Genomic DNA, 24,130 nt, shown 5'->3' with positions numbered 1-24,130 from the left:
CCAAATAAGGCAATACATGTTGGGAAATCATTGGGAGAGGATAAGATGATGATTTGGGGAATGCAATTAATATGTGTCATGGTTTTGTGATTTTTGGTACTGGTATTCCACATCATAACATCATGTAGTGCATTTAGAGTTAAAGAGTTAATGCTCCAGCTCCATGGATCATCGATAGTTCCAGGTATACCTGTCTCAGAAGAGAAGAAGAACTCCATTCCCCAGAGGACTTTGTGATGCTTTGCGTTCTTACGTGTTTACGCTCAGAGGGAAAGATAAAAACTGTCTGCGGTCACGGGACACTCTCTTTCCTTTGGGATGGACTCAGCAGTGGGTGCTCACTGCTATCCGCCTTCAGCGTTAGCGTAAGGCCTTCGGTTTATCGGACACTCTCTCTCTTGCTCATTTTATTTGATTTATTAGCTTTAATTCCAATTATATTGTATTATATTGTGTTATTTTGCTTTCCAATATCTATTTAGTAAATTAGCTTTCCTCCTCAGATTGTTGCTGCTGTTTTGTTCTAGGCCCATCTCCGTTTTCCCTTTTCCTTTTTCCCCTTCCCCTTTCCTGGGGTGTGGGTCCGTGGGTCCCCCGCACCAATCGTCATGGAACTGGGCCAAACCTGCCCGTAAACCGTTGACAATATGTAATACATGTAGAAATAGAATCTGTTCATGAATAACCAACTGGTGAAGCATTCTTGGAGTGTTATCCTGTGATACTGTAGTCCATACTTGTGTGATTTTATAACATATTTCTGCCTTTAATACTTACTCTTGAAAACAAATGCAATTATTCAAATGAGATGATCACTGGATGCTAAAACTGAAGGATGAAATTCAGTGTAGGCTGATATATGGGGAAAGAGAGCACATTTAACCACAGGTATAATAGGTTAGATTTTGGGTTCATTGCAAGCTCTCAGAGGTATGATCTTGGGGTAGTAAAAGGCAGATATTTTTGTTAACAGAGTCAGTCCTCAGTTGTAGTACTAAGTGTTTGGGATTTCCATAAAGTTAATGGATAATGGAACACATAACATAATTAAGCTAGTAAGTAAATCCATGGGTGCCACTCTTGAATAATGGGTGTGGTTTTGTTTATTTCTATTTGTTTATATCTTCCCTATAGGAAGGTAAAAGTACTGGGAGGGCTAACAACACTGCCATACAATATCTGCCAGTGAATAGTTTAGACTACTCAGTCCAAAAAAGAGAGGATTGAATGGGATATGAAATAAAGCTATATAATTCTAGGATGTATAGTTGTGGTGATCCTTTTGTGATTGATTGCTCTATGTTTTAACAGCAAATGGAGAACATGTCCCTATTCACTGTAGGAGAGTTGGATTAGATGTCCTTTAAGGGTACCTTCCAACTCTGTGATTCTATGAAATTTGAAGATTGCAACAATGCTTGAAATATGGAATGATTCTACATAGAATAGGTAATGTAGTTGTGGCGCTTTCCAATTCCAGTTGCTGTAAATGCTAGAAGTTTTCATGGTTGCCAAGGGCAACTTGGTGAATTAGTGTAACAAAAATCTGTCAAAGATAGTAATACCATCTGTTAATAAATTATGTCCCTGAGCTGAAATTGATGGAAAGCATTTGGAGATATAACTCTATATACTAAACCTGTCCTTACAGATGTTAGCTGCTGGCTGCTATGGATATAGGATAATTGCATAGAAGCTCAAAGTGATTTTTATGTTAGTATCAGTAGAAGAGAAAGAATAGGTACACAGGTGTAAACTTAAGCTAAGGCATTTCTCTGAGTTTCTTCAATAAGCAATCTTTTGTTTAGAAAACATTCATCATCATCTTGTGCTATTGTAAAAATAGCAGAAGAAGAATTCTTACCTTCTTTTTCTTTCATTCTTCATTTTTAAAATTTATTTTTATTTTTTTTCCCCTACAGAATGCGTGGCAAAAACTGGAATGATTTTGCTTTTTGGAGAGATCACATCCCAGGCTATAGTAGATTACCATCAAATAGTAATAGAGACCCTTAACAGGATAGGGTATGATGACTCTTCTGAATGTGAGTGAAATCCTTTTTTCATTCACTGTTGGGTATCTTCTGTGTGTGGCCAAAGTTTTGTTATTATGGTCTTCTTAAAAATATAATTAAATGTGCATCCAGACCTACAAGAAAACTGCACAGCTGTTAATAAACATTTTTGTGCTGATGCTGAAGAAGCTACTTGAACATTGTATATTAACAAAACATTTACTCTTGAAAAGACTATCTACTTCTTTCTCCTCTGATGCATAAAAACTAATGTTTGATCAATTGTCCATTAGTAGTTGATACATCTACAGGTTTATACAGTGAAAGCTTAAGCCTTGATGATCCTTGTTCTTGGGGTGAATAAGCCTACAAAATTTGAATTTAATGCCAATAAGAGAATCCTTCCTGTTCTTAAAAATTTTTCCATGGTAGATTAATTTCAGCAGTTTAATCCCTTGCATGGCTATTTTCCTTCAGTCTTCCCTTTTCATACATTACTTGCAGTTTTTCTCCAATTACAGCACTTGCAACAACAAAAGAGTAACAATTTCTAATAACATTTTCCACATATGGTTTGAACCCTAGGCGTATGTATATAAGCACTATCACAACACTGTTTGGAGCAGCTAGGATTACACTTGACATGTCAGTTTAAAGAGCTTGTTTCAAGTCCAGCATCCTAACACTGTAAAAACAAAATGCCAATATTGTCTGCTTCTGTTAGCAGTACAAAACCAAAAACATGATGGTAAAGTTAGTTATATAACTGGAAAGTTATATACTTAGATTTATTAATGTCTTAGCCAAGGTAACTAGGTGATCCCCAAAAGCTTCTTTATCAGATAGTAAACTCTCAAGAATGAATGACCTCACTTCCTTAAATTTCCTTCACTAAGACTGGACCATAAGACTTGCACAGTTTTAGTGGCCTTTGAACAACAGTGTAAAGAGGTCAAGAATGCTGTTTCCCATGGCAAGAGCAATGATGACATTGGAGCAGAGGATCAAGTAGTGGGATTTTATTCTAGACACTGAAATGGCATGTACACACATGCAGTTAAATTTGTGCTGGACCTGACACTTTCCTTTATAGGCACTGTACAAATTTAAGTGTAAGAATTATTTCTAAATACTGTGTATTCTCTTAATCATCAGAAATGCAAAACAAAAACAAAATCAGCCAAAACCAACAAAAACCGAAATCTGCCATAACCAAAGCAAGCCAACCAACCAAACAAGGGCAACAAATGATATAACCATCACGAGCTTCACTGGAAGTGGCTTTTCCTGTGGCTAGTGTCATTACTGGTTAGAGCTACAATTTAACTTCTGCTCAGTAGACGGCAGTGCTGGTCTTTCAAGTCCTTTGGTAGCCTGGTTCTGCCTCCAAGCTGCATTATTTTAATCGTCCTGAATGGGGAAAAATTGGACCAGACTTTATGAGCTTAATGTCTGTTAAGCTTTTGCAGTGAATTCTTACGGATGCTTAAATCACTCTTGGAAAATAGATTCTTCTGTAATTCTCACTGACGTGCATGCAGATACGTAGGTGTTATTTCAGGCTTGTTATGCATTCAAGCATATTCATGCTCCAAGTTACTGCTGTGTATTTGTAGGTTTGGTTGGTTTTAAAGTACTTTGTGGAAAAGAGAGGTACAGGAACTAAAAGAGAGCATGGAAACGTGTGGCTTGATTCCCTGTTTTTCTACACAGGGTTTGATGTTTGGTTATGCCACTGATGAAACTGTATGGCCTTAACAGTCCTTCTGGCACACAAGCTTACTGCAAGGATAAAGTATCTGGAATAAAATGGAACATAGCTATGGGTTAGACCAGATGGGAAAACAGTTTGTAAAGTAGGTGCATAGATAGTAGTTTACAAACTTTCAGGGTGAATAACAACAGAAGTCACTCTGTCTCCTACTAAACTGGAATACATACATATATGTAGTATTTATATAATAAATGTATATTTCAAAATGATAGAGTTACTTTCATATTCCAAGGTGAGGTGGATTTTACAAGGTGCATTTGTATGTAACACATATGGGATGTTTAACCTGTTCTGCCAGTGTCTTACGGTTTCCTTCAAAATAACTGTAGTTTTTTTACTTCTTTTCCTCTGGAGATTAGGAATATGAACAAATTACTGACAAGTTTTGCTTGTTGGTTTTTATTTTTATTTCCTGCATAAACATCTGTGTTACAGAATTTTTGATTAAGAAAACTGTGGTTAAAGCAGTTTCTCAGTCAGGCAAAACATGCCTGTTCTTGTGTGAAACTCTGTATATGCTGCATCTGACTAGTGGTCAGAGCCACTGACAGCTGTGTTACAGAGCTGAGTAGATGAGCCACTGAGCCATGCTGTAACACTAATGCACTTTGGCAGTGTCAAAGGCAGTCCTTTCAAAAGTCATCTCTTTTCCAGGCTGTGACATCTGCAGAAGAGGAATCCATAAATGTTACACCTGCAAGACAGCACAGTATTTTATTTGTAAATTCTGTTGCTTTGATGGAAGTGAATTGTACTAAATTATACTGCTACAGCTGTTACAGTGCAACATTCATCACCCCTACCTTTTGTTGGCAGTGCATAGAACATGTGAATATACTGATTCCTTCATGGTGTATATATCCAAACATGTTTGGAGGGTAGGAAGCTAGAGAAATCTTATTTGTCCACAAGAAAATCTGCCCTAAGGGTGGGTGAAACAATGTATGTATTCGTATGTATGTAAAAGACATTCAAAGGGTAGAAGAGAATACATCTCACCATATCACACATAATCATTTCAGCAGGGTTCACCAAATGTTATTATGGTTTTACTTTGGAGGCTCACAGTTATGTTAACATAACTTCAGTTATGTTATGTTAACATGCAATACTGACTGAGTTTAGCTTCTGCCAGGAGCAGTCCTAGGCTTCTGTATGGAACTGATTTTTAGTTTTTATTTTAATCTATGTGGAAATACAGGTAATATCCTTTGCTTCTGCTAGTGGTACTTTAGCACAATCTATATTCTTTTCCTTCAGTGATACTAAATATCAGCAACAATAGATTATTTTTCTTCCCCTTTCCCTTCATTTATTTATTCTTTTTGCTGTAGAAAAGAACTATGAAGTTGTTTCTGAACTTTCAGACTAGTGTTCTACATGAAGAAGTGTGTACTAGGGGTGTTCCTGGCCTTAATTCAGTACCTTTTTTACTTTCCAGGTCACTATAGAATATAAGGAGAGTCCTGGAGCAGTGGAACCTATACGAGTGCATACAATTGTGATCTCAGTACATCATGCCCCAGATGTACCTCTACAACGTATAGAGAAGGAGCTAATGGAGGAAGTTGTTAACAAAGTCATTCCAGAGAAGTATCTTGATGAAGGCATAATTTATCATCTCCTTCCAAGTGAGATGTTTGTAGAAGGTGGTTCTCAGGTATGGCACTTTGAAAGAAGAAAGGATAAAGAGACTCAGATTCAGAAAGCCTGAACAAACTTTGCCACATGTTTCTAAATGTTCTCTTGCACTGGTATACCTTTAATGAAGAAAGTATAAACATTTTTAAGGAATCTTCAGTCACTGCTACTAGAGTTTTTTGTACTGGACAGCTTGCATTGAAACTGAGTTTTACATGCTTGGATAGCCAAATGTAAAAATCTCTGTGTTGCTCCCAGGAGGTATTTTTAAATGACCAAAAATCAGCCTTTAAGTTACTGTTATGGTTTTATGATTTTTTTGTTGTTTTATTGATATTCCACATCATAACATCATGTGGTGTATTGGGAGTTAAAGAGTTAATGCTCCAACTCTGTGGATCATTGATAGTTCTGGGTGTACCTGCCTCAGAAGAGAAGAACTACATTCCCCAGAGGACTTTGCGATGCTTTGCATTTTTACATATTTCCTCCCAGAGGGAAAGATAAAAACTGTCTGCGGTCACGGGACTCTCTCTTTGGGATCGAGCTCAGCAGTGGGTGTTTGTTGCAGCCGTCCGCCTTCAGCATTAGCGTAAGGCCTTCGGTTTATCGGACACTCTCTCTTGCTCATTTTATTTGATTCATTTGCCTCAATTCCAATTATATTGTGTTATTTTCCTTTCTGATATCTTATTTAGTAGATTAGCTTTCCTCCTCAGATCGTTGCTGCTGTTTTGTTCCTAGGCCCATCTCCCTTCTCCTTTTTCCCTTTCCCCTTTCCCCTTCCCCGGGGTGTGGGCCCGTGGGTCCCCTGCCTCAATTGTCATGGTACCGGGTCAAACTGCCCCACAAACCGGTGACATTTTTTGCCGCCCAACGTGGGGCACAACTAGCTGCCTTAGCCGGGCAGAGATATACTTTTAGAGTGAATCTCTGTCTTTTGTTAGGAAGCTTATCTGTACTGCAGGTGCTGTATGGCAAAACACAACCTTGAAGTCCAGGCGTACTGCCAGTTCTTCTGGGATATTTGTAAACTTTTTGGGTGCTGCCAGCTTGTTTGAGTAAAAAAAAAAAAAAAAGTTTTTACTATTTCTATTAACACTGCCCTTACAGGGATTGTATTTCATTGCTTTTTCCCTTTTAATGCTCAAAACGTACTGGAACTTGGTTAAGCTTGCCATTCTGATTCATGGAGTCTGGTCCCTATATGATAAACTAAAAGCAGCGATGGAGGCACCTGCCAGATACCTGGGCACCCCAGCTAATGTAACAAATGATACCATGTTAACAAACCATAACAGTTACGTGCTAAAATACCTGACAAGAAGTTCATCTGTGTTTTCACAGTAAAACAAATAAACAAAAACAGACACACACACTAGATGTTTGTTACAGGAGTTTAAAGAAGGACTCAAACTACAAGGTGTGCTTGTGATCATACTGTGATGATGTAGAGAAACTGCTTTCATTGTGGAATCAATATCAGTTTTACTCTTGTATTATTTATTTGAAGATTTAAAGTTAGTGGATTAATGCACTTTGTGCTCTTTCAAGATGGAGTTTCTTGAAACTCTGGAGTTCGTTTATCTGCTTGTAGTCACCAATTTTTTAAAATCTCATAGAAAGGTGATAATTCTCTGCTGGCTGAAGAAGTTAAAACATCCATCAAGTTGTGGGAAGTAGGCCAAGCACCATGCAAAAGTGTTGGGTTCCACTACTGGGGACAAAGGCAGACAGGAAGAAGAAAGGAGAGATACCAAATTGTCCTTGTGCTACCAATGAACTGTTTGGTGAGCTCAGCTAGAGTACTTCAGTACCCCTATGCTAAGCAACATGGAGCTGTAGCCCTATCAAGTGAATTCTTCCTCTGAAGTATGCGTGTGTAAGTGAATCTTGCTGACCTCTTAGGTCACATCTGATCTGTTCTTCAGCAAGGCTTTTGTATTTCTAAATTCTTCGCATTTGTCAGGTGTTACTGGCTGAAGTAATTGATCAGTACTTCAACACTGCAAATTTGAACGGAGCAGTAATACTTACTGTTATGCCACATTCTTATCAGTCCACAAAAGTTATTGAAGAACAGATTGCTTAGTGACATTGTTTAGTGAAAAATAATCCAGTCCTGTAAAGCTCATTCATTAAACAGTTGCAACTAAAAACAGATGCAGTGAACATTAAGTTGTGTTTGTGGAAAATAGAAAGCAAAACTGTACCCAATAACCTAGTATGGAATTGGATAAACTGTTGTGTTTCATGAGTGTTCAATTAGTTATTCTGCATAGTGATGCTGATCTGACTGGCAGTTGATACCTATGGGGATTAGGGAGTCCATGGTGGAGGCGCTTTTTCTGGAAAAGACACTGATCGTTGATTGTTCAGCAGCATATGCAGCTCAATGGGTTGCAAAATCTCTGGTGAAAGCTGGTCTATCTAAAAGAGTATTAATCCAGGTAAGAGCAACTTTGAAAGTAACATAACAGACATTCTAACCCTTCTGTGGCCATTACCTCAGAATACATGCTTACAATCTCAGGTCCACTCCAGTTAAGAATTGAATGCCTTATCCTGAAATGGGTCATCCCATTGGGAAAGTATTAAGTATTCATATGAGGGAAGCTAAGACACAGGCCAGAAAGCACCTGGAACAAGGAGTGTTCTCAGTAATGTTCTTTCTCCAGCTGTGTCGCTACCCCTGCTCCCAGTACCTCTTTGCATTATCACTGGTTTTACTTGAGCACTTCAGCTGATTCTCTGCATCCATATTCATTCCCAGCACTTCAACATGGACTGCACTGCATGTCACAGTTACATTAGCAGTGTTAGATATGTTTGTGTTGTTCTAAACAGCCAAGTTATTTGTATCTTAAACCAAGTTAAGCTACATTTGACAATACCCTAAACTTACCATGAGTTCTCTGCTGTGGATTCCACTATGGTATTAAGTCTGACTAAACACAAATTTAAAGTAAATAACCATATGATTCAAGACCTTAAATTAAGAGCCTAAGAAGAGCTTATTTGGTTTAAGAGCTTAAAAAAGGAAGAACTTAATTGTCAGAAGAAAAGTATTTTCTTCCTTGGGTATGAATTTTTGGGTCTTCTAAGTCTCAAGAGCTGGAAGAGGTGTTTTACTAGCACCTAGACAGTTATGCTATCAGTTGGAACCCAAGCTTAATGCTAAACCATTGAAGTTTGTCTAGGCATTTTGTAATACTTATTTATATACATATTTATTCCAAGTAGGTAGCTTTAACCCAATGCAACAAATTATGGCATTAAAAATGTATCAGTCATCTTGTTAGTATTTTTCCAGTGAAATGTGTTTATAAACATTCTACTTTCTCTGTGGGTCAGAGAAGTCTGCTGACTGTGCTTAAAATCAGTGATGTAACACCCAGACATCTCAATTAGGACGAAGATCTCTTGCTTTATATATGCATGTGTTTGATATTTGATCAAACTTAAAGTGTTCAGTAAGACAAAGAAAGGACAGTGGAATAGGGAGAGCACAGATGGAGTGTCAGAAGACATCTGACTTCACAGTATGCACATTTTTAGTGGTATTTTGGAGCACATACATAATTGTCTTAATTCTTCAATCAGGCGGGAATGTTGTTGTTTCATAACTCTGAGAGATCATGCTTAAATTCTCAAGCCTGACTTTAGATATGGCAAGACTACAGATTGATTAGCTGTATAATTTCACACATACTACATACGTTTTATTTAGTATGACAGAATTATTGGCTTATTTGCTAATGAAAAAGAGACTTAACATTAGACTTAGCTAAAATGATAAATAGCAAAAACACATACCCTAGCTTTCTATGTATATAAAAGTACATATGAACTTCCCTTGATAAATGAGATAGCTATTTCCTTTCTCCTAAGCAAAAGGAAGGAGTGTTTTAACTACATTTGGGTTTACATGCATGTTTTCTATAGCTATCATTACGCTATTGGTCTGATTCATAGGTTCATAGGTTCATTAGGTTGGAAAGGACCTACAAGATCATCTAGTCCAACCATCCTCCTATCACCATCCCTACCCACTGAACTACTAAATCAAATCCCTTAGCACCTCATCTAAACGCTTCTTGAACAGCGCTAGGGATGGTGCCTCAACCATCTCTGAGTCATCCTCTTGCAATCTCAGTGTTTCATTATGGAACCTCAGACAGATCTGAAGAACTGCTTGAGATCATACAAAAAAACTTTGATCTATGCCTTGGAGCTATCACAGGTTTGTATGCTATTAGTATTTGCTGAAATAAATCATATTCTTAATGTTCTTTTAACAGATAATATTAAAGTTTCTGGCTCCTAACCTCCCAAAAGTTGCCTTCATCATATATCTAATATTGCTGTCATTTCTGCTGCTGCCTTGCCCATGCAATCAGTACAATACACAAAGGCCAATTCTTAAATCTGGTCCCAACTTGTACTAAGTAAGACTTGTGTCAATTATTTAATGCTATATCTCCAAGTAACTGTGGTAGTGTGTTGTGTTGCAGTTTCTTAGCCAGGTGGTAGCTTGCTTGATGAAGTAGAATTAAAATTTAGTATTAGACAGATAGGCTTTCCAAACAGTCTGTTTAAAGGGTATGTAAACCTCATAATCCCTTATCTGGAGAGCATCAGAAATACTAGTGTTTACTGAAGAAGATTAAGTACAGTCTCCATGCCTTTGATCTTTAGGTTGCAGCAATTTACGAGGCAATTGCCAGACCATGGTAAGATTCTGGTGTCCTCACTTCACTAGCAATCCCTTTGAAATTAGTAGGAAGTTTTATACTTTAGTTTGTCCTTTCTCATGCACAGAAACTGTGTGCCGAACCAGACAGTGGCAGAATAATGTTCGCTGCTGCTTTTCAGGGGATAATGGCCATTAGCCCAGAAGAAAAAACAACACTTTCAAGTTACTAGCTTCTTCAAGACTGCATTCTGTATCAGAAAATCTGAACACTGAGACTCTGTCACTAGTTGTCATGCAGCCCTATGTGGCCTGTTTTAAGTCAGCTAAATTTAATTTAAAAGGAACACAGGTTTCTTAAATACTTTCACAAACCTTGATAAGAGATTGAAATATCTTGTGTTTAAAAAAAAAAAAAGGGGGGGGAGGAGGGGTTTATAAAACAAAAAGAAAAAGCCTGCCATGAGATGAGCTGTCTTGAAGTGAAAATTCATTTGTAATCAGAAGCATGAGTCATTGAGGCTACCATACCATCAGTGATGACAAGAAAACCCCCTGCAGCCAACTTAGCTATATCTTTCTTCAGTATTTCTGTGCCTGAGCAAGCAGAGGTTTTAGACAGATGCTAGTCCTCATACTTAAAGAAGGAATTATGCTATCCTCACAGAGAGAGGGATGGAAGAGAGAAGTAGATTTAGCATCTGTACTTAGGAACAATGATGGACCTCCATACAGCATAGCTGTAATTTGATTTTATTATTTTTTCATCTTTTTATTCTTTTCCTGATTAACTGATGATTCTTTATGTGAATCCGTAGGAGGTAGAGCCTGTTGCAAATCTGTAGTCAGTCTACAGACCTGAATTCTGAGTTCTGAAGAACTTCTGAATCTCCTGGCTGATTTTCACTTCTTTTTTCCTAATAAGGAAGCTACCACATTGTGAATTCACCCCTTCACAAAAAGCTTCATAAAATTCGACATTGGAGCTCAAGTCTAAGATATATATGAGCAAGAGTCTAATTTCATACCTCAAGGAACCACTTTATCACTTTCAGCAATACTAGTTTTAAAACTAGCTAAATGTTGACATATATGCTTATTATTTGAGCGAACTGCTTTAAATTATTCATTTCCCTTTTCCATTTAGAGCTATTCCTATTGTTCTGTTCTATATATTCTACAGGAATTTTTACTGTATTTTATTCTGAGGGGAAAAATGCTAACATGTGAATGAAAACAGGGGTTCTTTTGTTCTGTAAAAGGGGAGCCATGTCTCAGAATCAAGCAGTATCAATATTTTTTCTGGAGTGGACAAGCTTTTGTGCTTCTTTTTAGAATATTTCCTGAACATATATACTGACAGTGGAGATATCTTTTTATTTTCTTTTCAAATATTCTGAGATAATGCCAAGCATTATAGCAACTTAAATTGCTAGGTAGTATTTTCCAAGTGTTAACAGTTTAAAACTGAATATTTCCTTGTTAAATTTTACCCGATGACCTTTAAATTTATTTGAATGGTGCTGGCTGTCAGTTCTAAGCATTTCAGCATCAAAATACTCTATTCTGTCATAACTTTTACCTAGTCAGAACTCATGGCTTTTCTATGAGGGTCAAGTACAAATGACTGTACTAGCTGTAGGAGCATGTGATCATATTGCAGAAAGTGTTATTTGAAATAAAGCTTATGTTCATCATGAGATCAACAAATGATCCCTTAGGTGTGACAGTATCTTCACCCTCTGAGATGGATTAGCTATACTGTTAATTGTATTTGTTCTTCTTTGCTTACTCTTCTATTCCTAATAAAGTTTTATCTCTATTAGTGCAAGATATTAGCAATCTATTTTAAATACACTTTCAAAAATAGTTGAATAGAAGAATAAATATAAGAAGACACTGATAGAAGAAAATGTTTCATGCCTTGTCTAAAATAAGAAAAGGATTGTGTGGATACTTGTGACTAACCATTTAGCATAGCTGCATGATGCAGACTGAAAAGTAATAATGATGCCTTGCATCTTCACTATTTATCCAATCATAATTGCTATTAAGTCCTATTCCAGTGATTTAATGCATCTGCATAAGCAAGTTTCAACCTCTACAGTTACTCAGTCACCTGGATTATCATCTTTCTCTGCTTCTTTTGAGGTCACCATTGTCTAAGCATCAGAAAATCATCTGTGGTACACTTAAAATAACACAAAATGCATTAATGCTTGCAAAATTGCACCTGAATGTTACTCCAATCGCAGTGCTTCTGCATCAAAAAGTTTAAAAAGCTCTATTAATTAGTCTTTAATAGATCTGAAGAAAGCTGACTGTAATCGCTTTAAATTGAAGCCATCAGCTTACTACTTTTTGATGCTATAAACGTGTAGTTGTGCAAGGAAACAAAACCTAACTCATCTTTTTTCAATGGATAGTACTAATTGTCCCTCTGATACATCTAAACCACAAAAAATGCTGGAATAAGTTTTTCTCTTTTCATTTAGGGAGCTGGATTTGAAGAGACCAATCTATTGAAAAACAGCATGGAATGGCCACTTTGGGAAAGAAGAATTAACATGGGAAATACCCAAGAAGCTTGCGTATTAAGCTTTTCAGAATATGACAGAAAATGACAGGTGGTTTAACAATCAGATACAATTTCAAGCTGTTCATATAATGAGTGTACCCACTCATCTTTTAAAATGACACTGTGTAGCTAAGGTGTACTAAAGAATGTACTTCTTTTTAGTACAGATATACTAAAAAAAAATGCATGAAAATTCTTTCATTAGATGTTAAAATTCTAGCATTCATTAGCCCTACACATCAAATGCATGCAGCTCTATCTAACATACTCCAGCTTTGTCTTTGGTAAAGTGTACAATTTAGTCTTTTAGCTGCAATCAGAAGTTAACTGCACAGATGATTATGGGAACCAAAGTCATTAAAGTACTGCCAGGGAAGCTGGTTGCTGCTTACCCAATTAACATTGTGTTGAAGTGGGTGAGGTACTTCCCAACAGTCAAGACAACTTTTGCCTCTGATTTGTCTTGAGTATCACACACACATAAATACAGTGTTGGCTGCAGGTTATCTATCCCTTTTCTTTCCTTAAAAGGGAGTATGAGGACAGAAAAATACAGGAAACAAGCTCTGTGCCTGCATTATTCTCTTCTCAGCAGTACTGCATGGTCCCATGTTCTCTGGCAACCAGTAGCACTGTCGGTTGTCTGTGATTCTGGAATCACAGAATCACCAAGGTTGGAAAAAACTTTCAAGATCACCCAGTCCAACCGTCAACTTGCCACCAATATTTCTCCAGCAGTGTTTCCATTATATATGTCACATAGTAATAAGCACATATATAATGGAAACACTGCTATGGTAATCAACTGTTTGATGTGTCATGCTTTATTAATCTAACTGCTCTAGTCTAAAAGTGTAAATCCATTTGTCTAAAGTCAGCCTAAACACTCTTCCCTCGTGGTCGTGGTTAGGTTCTTTCTGCCCCCTTGTGTCAAAATTAACAATTGCATTACCGTGTGAACAGCCTGATTAAGCTTTACTGAAGCTCCGCTGAGAAAAGGCATCGCTGGTGCCACAGTAAAGCGGAAGGTGGTATCATGCAACCTACTCAGTTTTTTTTGTTGTTGTTGTTTTTTTTTAAGTGATATTTCCCCTTTGAAAGCAGAACTTAGCAGAAGAATACCAACGCGATTCATATCTTTTGAATCAGCACTGCCTAGTTGAATTAGCAGAGTAACACATCTGTGCCTTTCCTTGCTCCTGTTCCGATCAGGACAAATCCGTCTGTTTTCACTGCAAATGGGGACTTTCTTTGACCCCACCATGCAGCAGCAGTATTAGGCAAGCACACATACTTTGAAACGGCTAAAGACAAATTCTCAGAGCCAGAGAATAAATATGCACAAATACTGCCTGTGCCTTCAGCAGCAGGGATACTTCTGTCCACAGTCAGGCCAAGGCTGTGTTCTCCTACTGTGTCTGATGGCTAATGTAATTACTGCTGAATTGGTTCACGTGTTTTCACTTGCTTTTTTTAATTCAGTTCCTCTCCACTTCTGGAAGCTGCAGGCCTTTTCTTCATTGAATATATACTTGTGAGGTGGTGCAGATTGGCTAACTGGGCAATTCAAAGCCCCATCAAAGCTACAGAGCCACAACTTTTGGGCAAAGATTGGATTTATTTTAAAGCAGATGGTTTGATGTCCCAGTGTGTCCCTCATTCTCCAGTGAGTTTTTTCTTCCAATACAGTGTAAGTTCTCCACAGTGTTTTTGAGGACCTACTGCTGTTAGAACATTCTGGGGTATAGCACAGCATCTGAACTGTTGTTTTTTTTTTTTGTCCATGAAAGAGAAAAAAAGGATTTTTCTGTCCCTGAAGAACTTCTCCCGAAGTGAACATGAACTTCAGGGAGAGTCATAACTGCAGAAAAAAGGTGGAATGACTGACTTGGGTGCATGAGCAGCACTCTTTTTTCTACAGAAAGGTTTTGTCAGATTCAATGAAAGACTGTAGGAGAGAGGACAGGAAAGGCAGTAGGTGAGGAAATGGTGGCAGTTCGGTTGTTCTTCTCTTGAGTCTTTTTTTCCTTTAACTACTTTGTTTTGTAACTTCTGATTTTGTCTGCAGTAAACATCCAGATTTTTTTTCAGGCCGCAGAGATGAAGAGGAGGCAGTCTATGGATTAGAAACCTTTAGTTTTTACCTCAGTGAGCCTCTGAGTAAGGAACGGGTAGAAGCATTCAGTGATGGAGTCTATGCTATTGTAGCAACCTTGCTCATTTTGGATATATGGTAAGGATTTGTGCTGACTCTCACAACTTGTATTGTTAACTGTAAAGTTAATTTGTGTCTGTGTGTAATATTTGAAGAAATAAAGCTAGCCAGACATTCACTGTCATTCTCTTTTAAAATCTGCAGCGATTACTTTAAGCTAAATTTGCTAGAAAGTGACAGAGCGCAAACAAAAGATATTTAAACCTCATACATTTCTGCAGTAGTGATCAGTCTATGTTGGGGTAGGAATTCTTGAAGAACAAACTTCCTTTAGGCTTTGTTGTGTTTTCAGATAAAAGGAAAATCGGGAAAAAAAATCAGATAAAAGGATATCAGGAAAATCAGTTTAGTCCCTGCGGCAACTTCGTTATGTTAACCTGAAGAAATACCAGTTTCTTTTAAGATTTCCTTTTGGATTTCATTTATTTGCAGAACTTTTATTTGAAATACGCATGTTGAGTTAAAAATCAGAACTACAGGATGGATGCCTGTTCTTCTCTACCTTCTCAGAGTAAAAAAACATAGAATGTTGTTGCTCTGGAGGTGTTTTATAAAATGAACATGCAAAGTAAAGTAAGTTTTCTTTCCACAGCGAAGACAATGTTCCTGATCCAAGAGAAGTTGGAGAGAAGTTTCATGGAAGCCTTCTTGAAGCTTTAAGTGAATATGGACCGAACTATCTTGCCTACTTTGGCTCTTTTGTGACAATTGGTCTGCTGTGGTTTGTGCATCACTCACTTTTCCTGTATGTAACAAAAACTACACGATTAATGGGACTACTTAATATACTTTCATTGGCGTTCATTGGTGGTCTTCCACTGGCTTACCAGCTGACCAGTGAATTTGCAGAGAAGTCACACAATGAAATAGAAGCCATTCAGGTCAGCTGTGTTATTACTTTCTTTGCCAGCATATTTCAGTTTGCAATATGGACTACAGCCCTCCTCCATGAAAGGGAAACATTGCATCCTTTTGCTAGATATGGTGGCAAGGAGCATGCCTTCATGTTTGCCAAGCTGGCTCTCTACCCTTGTGTAAGCCTCGGAGCCTTCTTTCTAACGTGCTTGTTAAGTGAATTTAGCACAGAAATTTTCCATCTTATGCAGATTGTAATCCCATTTGCTTTTCTTGCCTTGCGCATTTTTGTTAGAATTTCCTTAACTCTCATAAAGTCTGCGATGTCTCTTTCCAGGTGGAAGGTTGTATTGTTAGAAGAAGAGGAGGCATGTTTGTCTCCTGCTGAAACACACCCATAAATTTCCATGCAGTGCATGTGAATTTAAAATATTAATCTCCGTTCTTCTAAGTCATGTTGTCTTGATGTGTGATCTGTATACTGACCTAAATTAAAGCCTGTGTTAGCCATATCTGGAGCATATTTTAATTTTAATTTTAGATGGTCATGCTTAAAACCTTTTCTGCAAAACCAGTAATTTGGGGGAGGGGTGGGGGGGGGGAGGAGGGAGGAAAAGAGTAAATGGGGAAAGCAGAAAGCATGTTTCCCTACCTTGAAAATTACCCTTTTGGAAGAATATATGCCATGTGAAGTGGAACTGCAGTGATAACCAGTGAAGATGTACACAGATGCCCAGTGAAATGCCCTTTCTCTGATGTGTAGTACCCAAACACACGTATAGAAGCTGCTTATGCTGCTATAAATAGGGAGTGAGGCTTGGCAGATGTGATTGGACACCTCTGTTTTTCTGGATGGTGTGCCATAATAGAACATTTGTATATACATTTGTCTCTGCTCTCATCCCTTTTTTAAAAGCCAACAGTGTCTCTACTCCATAGCCAGCAATCATTTTGAAGGCTTCTTTTCAACTGTTTTGAACATCTCATGAGGGTGCACTTGAATTGTGTACGCAGTACCCCAGGCTACCTGACCAAAAGTTCGCTTAAATTCTTTTTTAAAATGGTATATTTAAAATATACTACGCATACAGGATTTGAACTAGTTTTAATATCTCCTATGAAAGAAATCTGAAGAGTTGTTAGACTAAATAAATTTGTCTTCACTTCTCAAGCAGCTCTACCTCTGAAATGAAAGGTTTAGATTGCTCATGCTTTTAATGTCTGTTCTCATGCCTGTAGAAAGGAACGTCCTGTTAATTTGAAAGCACGATACTGCATTCTGATAAAATATGACATTTTCTTGGCATGTATAAGTATTCCTCATTAGTAAAGGGAGTTGAGTTGGTCTTTCACAAGAGGCTAGCTAAGTAACAGTGAAACTCATAAGGAGCTAACCAGTAAAAGTTCTAGTCCACTGTACGTTGGTACTTTTAAAGTTGATGTGCTCAGACTTTCCCCTCTGGATAGCTGTTGAAGAAGGAGTGGGCAAATTCACGTAGGCTCTGGTATGCTCTGGAAGGATTTACATTTCTTTTTGGTAGAGGCATTAATTTTTATTGTGAACTTAGTGCCTGATAACTGTAATGCCATGTTTAAGAGAATTTTGGGGATTTTGGTGTTCCTCTTAAAAAGGAACAATAGAAAAAACAAACAAACAAAGAATGAAGTGCTGCAGTAAATAATGCTTGGAGTAACTATTAGTGAAAGCAAATTCAAATACCTACTTTCAGTTGAGATCACTCTGAAAGCATTTTTGCTTTTGTTTGAAGCGCCTTGGTGTTACATGCTTACTGTAAGATGTACCTTCAGATATACAGGAGTTTTATACCTGGTTGAGACTAAATGACTTGCAGTAGGATTCTGTGTTATGTATTGCTGTTTTATTCTGATAACTAATAAAAGCACTTTGGTTCTACGTGGTTTTGTTTCTTTTGTTCAGTTGCCACATAACCAGTGCATATGTGACTGGTACTTCAGTCACTGAAGAGAAGTAGCAAAGCTTCCAACCCTTCATTCTGTTCTGTAGGTGGCATTTGAATCTAATCCAATTTTCTGCGTAACATCCAACCTAAATCTCCTCAGTTTTAGTTCAAAATCATTCCTCCTTATCCTATCACTATCAGACCATGTAGAAAGCTGCTCTTCCTCCTTTTTAAGCTTCTGACAAGTACTGGAAGGTCGCATTGAGGTCTCCCTGCAGCCTTCTCTTATCCAGGCTGAATGAGCTCAGCTCCCTTAGCCTTTCTTCACAGGAGAGGTGCTCCAGCCCCGCTGATCAATACGATCAATATGTGGCCTCCTGTGGACCCACTCCAACAGCTCTGCACCTTGTGCTGAGAGCCCCAAGCCTGGACGCAGTGCTGTAGATGGGAGTTCATGAGGGACCATCTTGTAACCTATACAACTGCGGGATGCTTTGCCTCTTTTATACATAATTTGTTCATTCTTGTAGTCATTCATTTCCGAAAAGTTGAACTTGTCACCCAGAATTTGGGAATAAACTCATTAATTCCGATGTAGTAGTAGGGAGTAGGCGTTCTTTATTTACAGCATCGGATGCGTGGGGGGTATCTCCGCGTTTAACCACAAGACCTTCAGCTTACGCATGTTATAAGGTTTCCTGGTCAGTACATACATACACAGTATTTCTTATTCCCCCCCTCCCTCCCCCAGATCATTACGTCTTGCCCGTGCTCAGTGATTTTCAGTGGGGGTCTCGAAGCCCTGATGCAGTAAGATTCTCGTTACTCTTCCGCGGCGCTGCAGAGGCCGCCCCGCCCAACATGCAGGGAGGGGCGGGGGGCAGGGGAGGCGGGGGGCAGGGGAGGCGGGCCCAGCCGCGCGCAGGGCTGTCCTGCCTTCCTTCCGCCTGCCGCCCGCTCTCTGCCGCCGGTGAAGCCGCCAGCATGATCCCGCCGGTTCAGGTCTCGCCGCTTATCAAGGTGAGGCCGCAGCGGCCGTTGCTGTCGTCCCGGTCCTGGCCGGGCCTAGCCGGGCGGGAGTGGCGGCCGAGCTCAGGGCGCGCTCTTGTCTCTTGCTCCCCGCAGTTCACCCGCTACTCAGCGTTGCTGGTGGGGATGGTCTACGGCAAGAAGCGATACGGTGAGTGCTGCGGCACCGCGGCCCTGTCCTCCCCGCCCTCTCCAAGGGCACCTTGAGGCCGCCGCCATTTCCCTGCCGCCGCGGGTGGGATGAGGAGGCCTCCAGTGCGCGGCCCTGCGGCCCGCTGCCCCTTTCCTCCCTCTTGCTTTGGGCTTTTTTCCCGTTTGTGAGCGAGTTGGAGCCTCGCAGCTGCCCCGAGCCTCGGAAACGGTGTTTTTAATCGCATGTGTTAATGACAGACTACCTAAAGCCTATTGCTGAGGAGGAGAGAAGGATAGAGGCGGAGGAGAAGAAGAAACGCGAGGAGCTGGAACGGATCGCGAAGGAACTGGCAGAAGGTGGGGTGTGAGTTAAGTGCACGTACAGTAAGGAAAAATTTGGAGAGAACTGCCTAATAACCCTCTCTGGTTTTGGTGTAGCGATGCTGTGTTACTCTGGGAAATACTGGCGTAGCAATACTGTGTTTCTCTGGGAAATACTGGCATTTGTATTGTCTTGAAAAAAGACTAATGTTGAGCAAAACCCTGGTAAAAAAACAAACCCGAGTGAACCACGCCTATATGCAGTCAAATATTCAAGTTGTTAGATAGTTTTCTTTATGGGAGATAAAGCTATTTTGCCTCTTCAATACGTAGCTTTCTTTGAACAGTATACATAAATGTTTTGGGTATTTTTTTCATTTAGCTGAAAAAAATTCATTTTGCATTTGGGGGACAGAGGCTGTGCTTCAGGATTGGTACTCCAATTTAGTAGTAGAGTTTTGTGGCTGTCTCTTTAGAACATTTATTTAGGTATTGCATGTGTTGGCTGTCAGCCGTCTCAGCTCTGGTGTGTTCTCCAGTACGGAAAGCAGTTCTTAGGTCTTGAATCAATGCAGTGCAGCAGTTGAAGATTGCTCTTTAGAGATGGATAAATGGAAGCATCTGAGCTGATAATTCTCAGAGCTTATCTGATTTGCCATTTCAGAAAGTTTTTGCTTAGCCAGTGAGTGGAGCAAAAAAACCCTACGGCAATGCAATACACTTCACTTGAGTTAGCAGAAGTGGGAATGAGAAAAAACAGATAGAAAGAAGTGACATACTTAAAGCTAATCTTTCATCCCACGAATGTTTTGCATATCATAGTATACGAGTAGTCCTAACTATGCTTGTCTTCCCTTCTAGCATCCGAAGATTCCATTTTGAAGTGAACGAAGGATTGGATCTTAATTTTGCAACTAAAAAATGGCTAGGCTCTGAATGGTGTAGTGGTCGATGGTCTCTGCGTGTTGGTCTATCAATAAAGTACTTAACAACACCTCAGTTGGTATTTTTGCACAGAGCAGCAACAGAAGTATTTGCACCATGTCAAAGGATGCATTGGTCAGAAGCTGACCATTACAGCTGCTGATGAAACAATCTCTGTGTTCCTCCATCAAACAGAAATAGTCTTCGCACTGGTTAAACCTGGGGAATGTTGTGATCAGGAAATTTACACTTCAGAGTACATAGGAGCCCACAGGGTAGCACTGCACTGGTTGCCTGTACCTTTGTTTTAAGTGGCTTAAGTGGAGTGTTGCTGTGATCATCTTTTCAGCCTTTTTACCACACTGGAAAATGATAGAGCTCTTGCTTTTGACAGTTACAGTCAAATTTGACTTGATTTGTCTAGCTTTTCTATAACATGAGGAATTAGTGTTGACTTAATAGCTTGTTTTTAAACATCTGTCTTTCAGATTTTCACAGATGGTCAAATGCTCCCTGAAACTTAAATTGCAGTCTGATGGTTGTCTGTCTGTACGGTGGGGCTGGCTGTGCTTAGGTGACTGAAGTTGAAAAGCTGGTAGCCTTTAATCACTAGTTGAAAAGCTGAGTGGAGGTAGAAATGTTCCTATCCTGCCTCAGTGGAAGGAGAACAGTATTTCCCAGCTTTAGGTAAAGTCAGATCTTGGCCAGAACTTCCCAGATCTTGGGGAAGAACAGGGAGCATATCTTCCAGATTAGTGTGAAATGGTTGAAGACAGAGCTGTGCTCCCCGCTTTCCTTGACAGTTTGTGTCTCTGTCCCTCAGCTGCTCACCAAGAATCCCCCTTCTCCCTTGTTTCCAGTCTTAACAGGGGTATTAATTTCCATCCTTTGCCTCAATAACAAGAAATGTAACGTGTCCACATTAGCTCCCTCCGTGAGATCTTTTCTCCTGGTTTCCCAGCGGTGTTCAGAGCTGATTCAAAAGAGAAAAAGCATATACTCGGCACTGGCAGGGAGAGACATAGAGATGGGCAGATGTGGTTTTGTGGTGTTGATGCCGGTATTCCACATCATGCAGGCGGTTAAGGACTTAATGCTGTGTTGGGGAGCAGCAGAAGGTTGGAGCTCTGCACCGGACGCCAGGCCCGCTTGGCGCCGCAGGTGCTTCCCCTGCAGTTCTCCCCCAACATAAGCTCTCAGATTTGGTTTGGAAACTCTCTCTCTCAATTGTTCGATTTTATTAGATTTAGTAAAGTTACCGTTCCTCCTCAAATCGTGCTGCTGTTTCGTTGTTTTTTTTGGTAGACCATCTATTTCCTTTGTTTACCCCCCCCCCCCCCCCACCCCAGCACATGGCTCTGCTGGGTAGGCCACGTGGCCATCAACAGTGCAGTTTTTTTTTCTCTCTCTCTCCCTTCTTCGTTTCCCTCGTGTCCCTATCACGGATAACACTGTGACAGCAATGTGCCTTCTCCTCTGCTCATAATGGAAGGGCTTCTTCCCCCCAGTTGTCCTTTTCTGGGCCATTGGAGCTGATGGAAGCATCCATAAATAGAGCTGAGCACTACGGGAAGCAAGACATCTGCTTGCTTGAGAACCAGGAGCATCCATCAGTAAGAAGCACAGCCGGCACCTTGAAGTGTTCCTGTGAGCTTGGCATGTCTGAGCTAGCCTTGCGAAGTGCAAAAACACAAAACTGCAATGATAAACTTGTTCCCTAGAAAGGTGGAGTGCAGTTAGCATATAGAAGTTGGCAACAACTGTAGACTGCTGAAGCTGGAAAATACAAAAAGCAGTCTGGAAAAGTGAGAACTTCTGGGAAAATAGAAAACAGTTTTGTCTGCTGGCTATTGCAGGTGAATCGTAGAAATAGCAGCTTCTATTGGCTGCTCAGGTGACAGTGGTGTCCAAGACATCTGTAATGATACAAGAATGTCACACTTTCTACACAAAGTATAGCGTCTTTCTGAGAGCTCCCCTTCTGTAGGCTTCTCTGTGTGAGACCTGCATGGGCCAGTGTGGACAGGGCACCTGGCTGCCTCCAGACTCCGTCTATGGATCACTGTCAACAGTTTGCGGGCAAACTCAGCGCAATTTTGTCCATCATTGATAATCATGAGTCCTGCGAGTGATTTGGTGAGTGGTTACAGTTAGTGCAGAAATGTATATAGGCATGCATCTAAGTAGTTGGTCATAATTATACACTCTTTTTACTTGTGGTGATAAGTAATTATTTGTCATATATATTTACCAATAGTAGTATTACTAGTAGTAATACTATTTTTCCATATAGTTTGCAAAGAAATTGAGGAACAGAAAAGCCTCTGCTCATGGCTTCCCACAGGAAGATGAGGTGCAGTCAGCTGCAGGCAGCTGAGGCACAGGTAGGAGGAAGCCGGTTTGATTACATTTCTGTTGTCAAGCAAACTGCGTGGCGCACAACAGAAGGTGGTGAATGATGCTTGAGAGGGAAAGGCTAGAATGCTTAGAAGGCAGGCAGCCTCAGGAACCAATGCTGATGTGCAGAAGTACTCCAACGAAGTGGCTTTGGACAGTAGAGCTGCATGTGCTCTGCATGGAGCACCTCATTGCCACCAGTGGAAATGGGGGTGGCAGGTGGGGAGCAGCCCTCCGTCTCCAAAATACACCCATGCAGGCAGGTAGGCACAGATGTCCCAGACCAGGTACTAGAGAGGCCATCCATGCATCTCTGAACTCACGCAACACCACCCGCAGCACTTTCAGCATCCAGCACGTGGGACAAGGAGTTAATTCTTGGCTTTATTTCCAGGAAAACATCTGAGGTCAAGTAGAGCTTTTCTCAGCAACAGGCATTTAGCTTACAGTGGCTTGAGGTGATCTTAAGAACCTACTTCTTACCATACCACAATAAGATCAACTCATGGCATTTTGCCAGCTGAAAGCAACTTGTTTGGCTTGGCGTCCTGGAAGTACTGCCATGTGATGAAAGCCTCCTACATGGTTGCTGCCAAAGCTGAGATATACAACATGAAGCAGTTACTAGCTGCATATTTAGCTTTTGAGCAAGTGGAGCGGTTTCTGTGTTTCCTTGAAGGACAACATGCTGCTCACACAACAGCTGCGTAGCAACACAAGAACATTTCTTAGCGCACTGGTATCTGGATAAACAATCGCCAGGTACCACTATGGCTATAGTTTTACTTACAGTACTTCTGTAATGCAAAATAAATTACTGAAAGGTAAAAGTAGCAGGAGTAATAGAAGAAGATCCCCACATATCAGAACTCTCATTACATGGCTGATATGCCTGCCATGCTCTGAGCGAGAGATAGAGAAAGAGAGAGGGCAGAGGAGCAGAGAAGGGTCTTTTCACTATGATAAGAGTGTTTTAACATGGTTGCATTAATAAACATGAAAACTAATTAACTGAAATAAAAGCAGAATTCAATAGTCTTTTAAAGTCTGGAGTGGAATGAGAAAATCAGACATCTCAAATGGCAGGGGTGGAGGTTTGGGGGGCAAAAGGAAGGAGGGCTGATACCATTCAGAGAAGGATGTGTTAGATAGCATTGGCATTGCAAGGTAAAACAGAACAAAATCAGATACCACAATTCGGGTTGTGTGGGTAACTGTACATAGTGCTGCTATGGGTATTGATGATGCTGCCTTCTCAAAACCATGGGTCACAGCACCAAGTCTCAGATAGTGCACAGTGTGGGTACCGTTTGTGAAGACATCAGCTACCAGGTTGTGCAGCTGTGGGATCTTGCACACATGGCTCCACTCTTTACAGCAGCAGCTTACCCAAATTCCCAAAGTGAATGCAGAATTATTACTATGAATGTCCCTTGGATTTACACAGAAATACAGCTTTCTAGATCAGCTCAGAAGTTCTCATGCTTCATCCCTGCCTACAGATTTCTTTTTAATATCCTCAAAAATAGAGACTTAGATACGATAAATTCAGCTGTTCTTCAGTTTTTCTACTCTGCAAGCTATTCCTTGCACACTTGGCCAATCACAAAGGGTTGTAATGAATAGGAGACGAA

General features: G+C 40.0%; 2 protein-coding genes across 2 annotated transcripts; both read left to right on the top strand.

Annotated features, from left to right (window-relative positions):
• Positions 1 to 2,030: 2,030 nt before the first annotated feature.
• LOC136051230 (endosomal/lysosomal proton channel TMEM175-like) lies at positions 2,031 to 16,351 on the top strand. Its single transcript, XM_065740560.1, has 4 exons — positions 2,031 to 2,045; positions 5,231 to 5,420; positions 14,793 to 14,934; positions 15,509 to 16,351. The coding sequence occupies exons 1-4, from the start codon at positions 2,031 to 2,033 to the stop codon at positions 16,170 to 16,172; spliced, it is 1,011 nt and encodes a 336-aa protein (XP_065596632.1). The 3' UTR covers positions 16,173 to 16,351.
• Positions 16,352 to 18,585: 2,234 nt separating this feature from the next.
• Positions 18,586 to 20,169, top strand: LOC136051314 (ATP synthase subunit e, mitochondrial-like). The gene is made up of 4 exons (XM_065740690.1): positions 18,586 to 18,713; positions 18,819 to 18,873; positions 19,113 to 19,211; positions 20,037 to 20,169. The coding sequence occupies exons 1-4, from the start codon at positions 18,678 to 18,680 to the stop codon at positions 20,060 to 20,062; spliced, it is 216 nt and encodes a 71-aa protein (XP_065596762.1). The 5' UTR covers positions 18,586 to 18,677; the 3' UTR covers positions 20,063 to 20,169.
• The last annotated feature ends 3,961 nt before the right edge of the window (positions 20,170 to 24,130 follow it).

The sequence above is a fragment of the Cyrtonyx montezumae genome, unplaced genomic scaffold (assembly GCF_038088225.1).
Source record: "Cyrtonyx montezumae isolate F1298 unplaced genomic scaffold, pur_monq_1.0 scaffold_29, whole genome shotgun sequence".
Taxonomy (NCBI): Eukaryota; Metazoa; Chordata; class Aves; order Galliformes; family Odontophoridae; genus Cyrtonyx; species Cyrtonyx montezumae.
The sequence above is the reverse complement of the archived record's forward strand: the minus strand, read 5'-3'. Positions and strand labels throughout refer to the sequence as shown.

What these genes read in the sequence shown, in the direction of transcription:
- LOC136051314 (XM_065740690.1), top strand. Translation starts at nt 18,678, where the DNA reads ATGATCCCGCCGGTTCAGGTCTCGCCGCTTATCAAG. An exon ending in AGGTCTCGCCGCTTATCAAG is followed by an intron (nt 18,714 to 18,818) that starts GTGAGGCCGCAG and finishes TGCTCCCCGCAG; the next exon opens with TTCACCCGCTACTCAGCGTT. An exon ending in CTACGGCAAGAAGCGATACG is followed by an intron (nt 18,874 to 19,112) that starts GTGAGTGCTGCG and finishes TGTTAATGACAG; the next exon opens with ACTACCTAAAGCCTATTGCT.
- LOC136051230 (XM_065740560.1), top strand. An exon ending in AATTTATCATCTCCTTCCAA is followed by an intron (nt 5,421 to 14,792) that starts GTGAGATGTTTG and finishes ATTTTTTTTCAG; the next exon opens with GCCGCAGAGATGAAGAGGAG. An exon ending in TTGCTCATTTTGGATATATG is followed by an intron (nt 14,935 to 15,508) that starts GTAAGGATTTGT and finishes TTCTTTCCACAG; the next exon opens with CGAAGACAATGTTCCTGATC.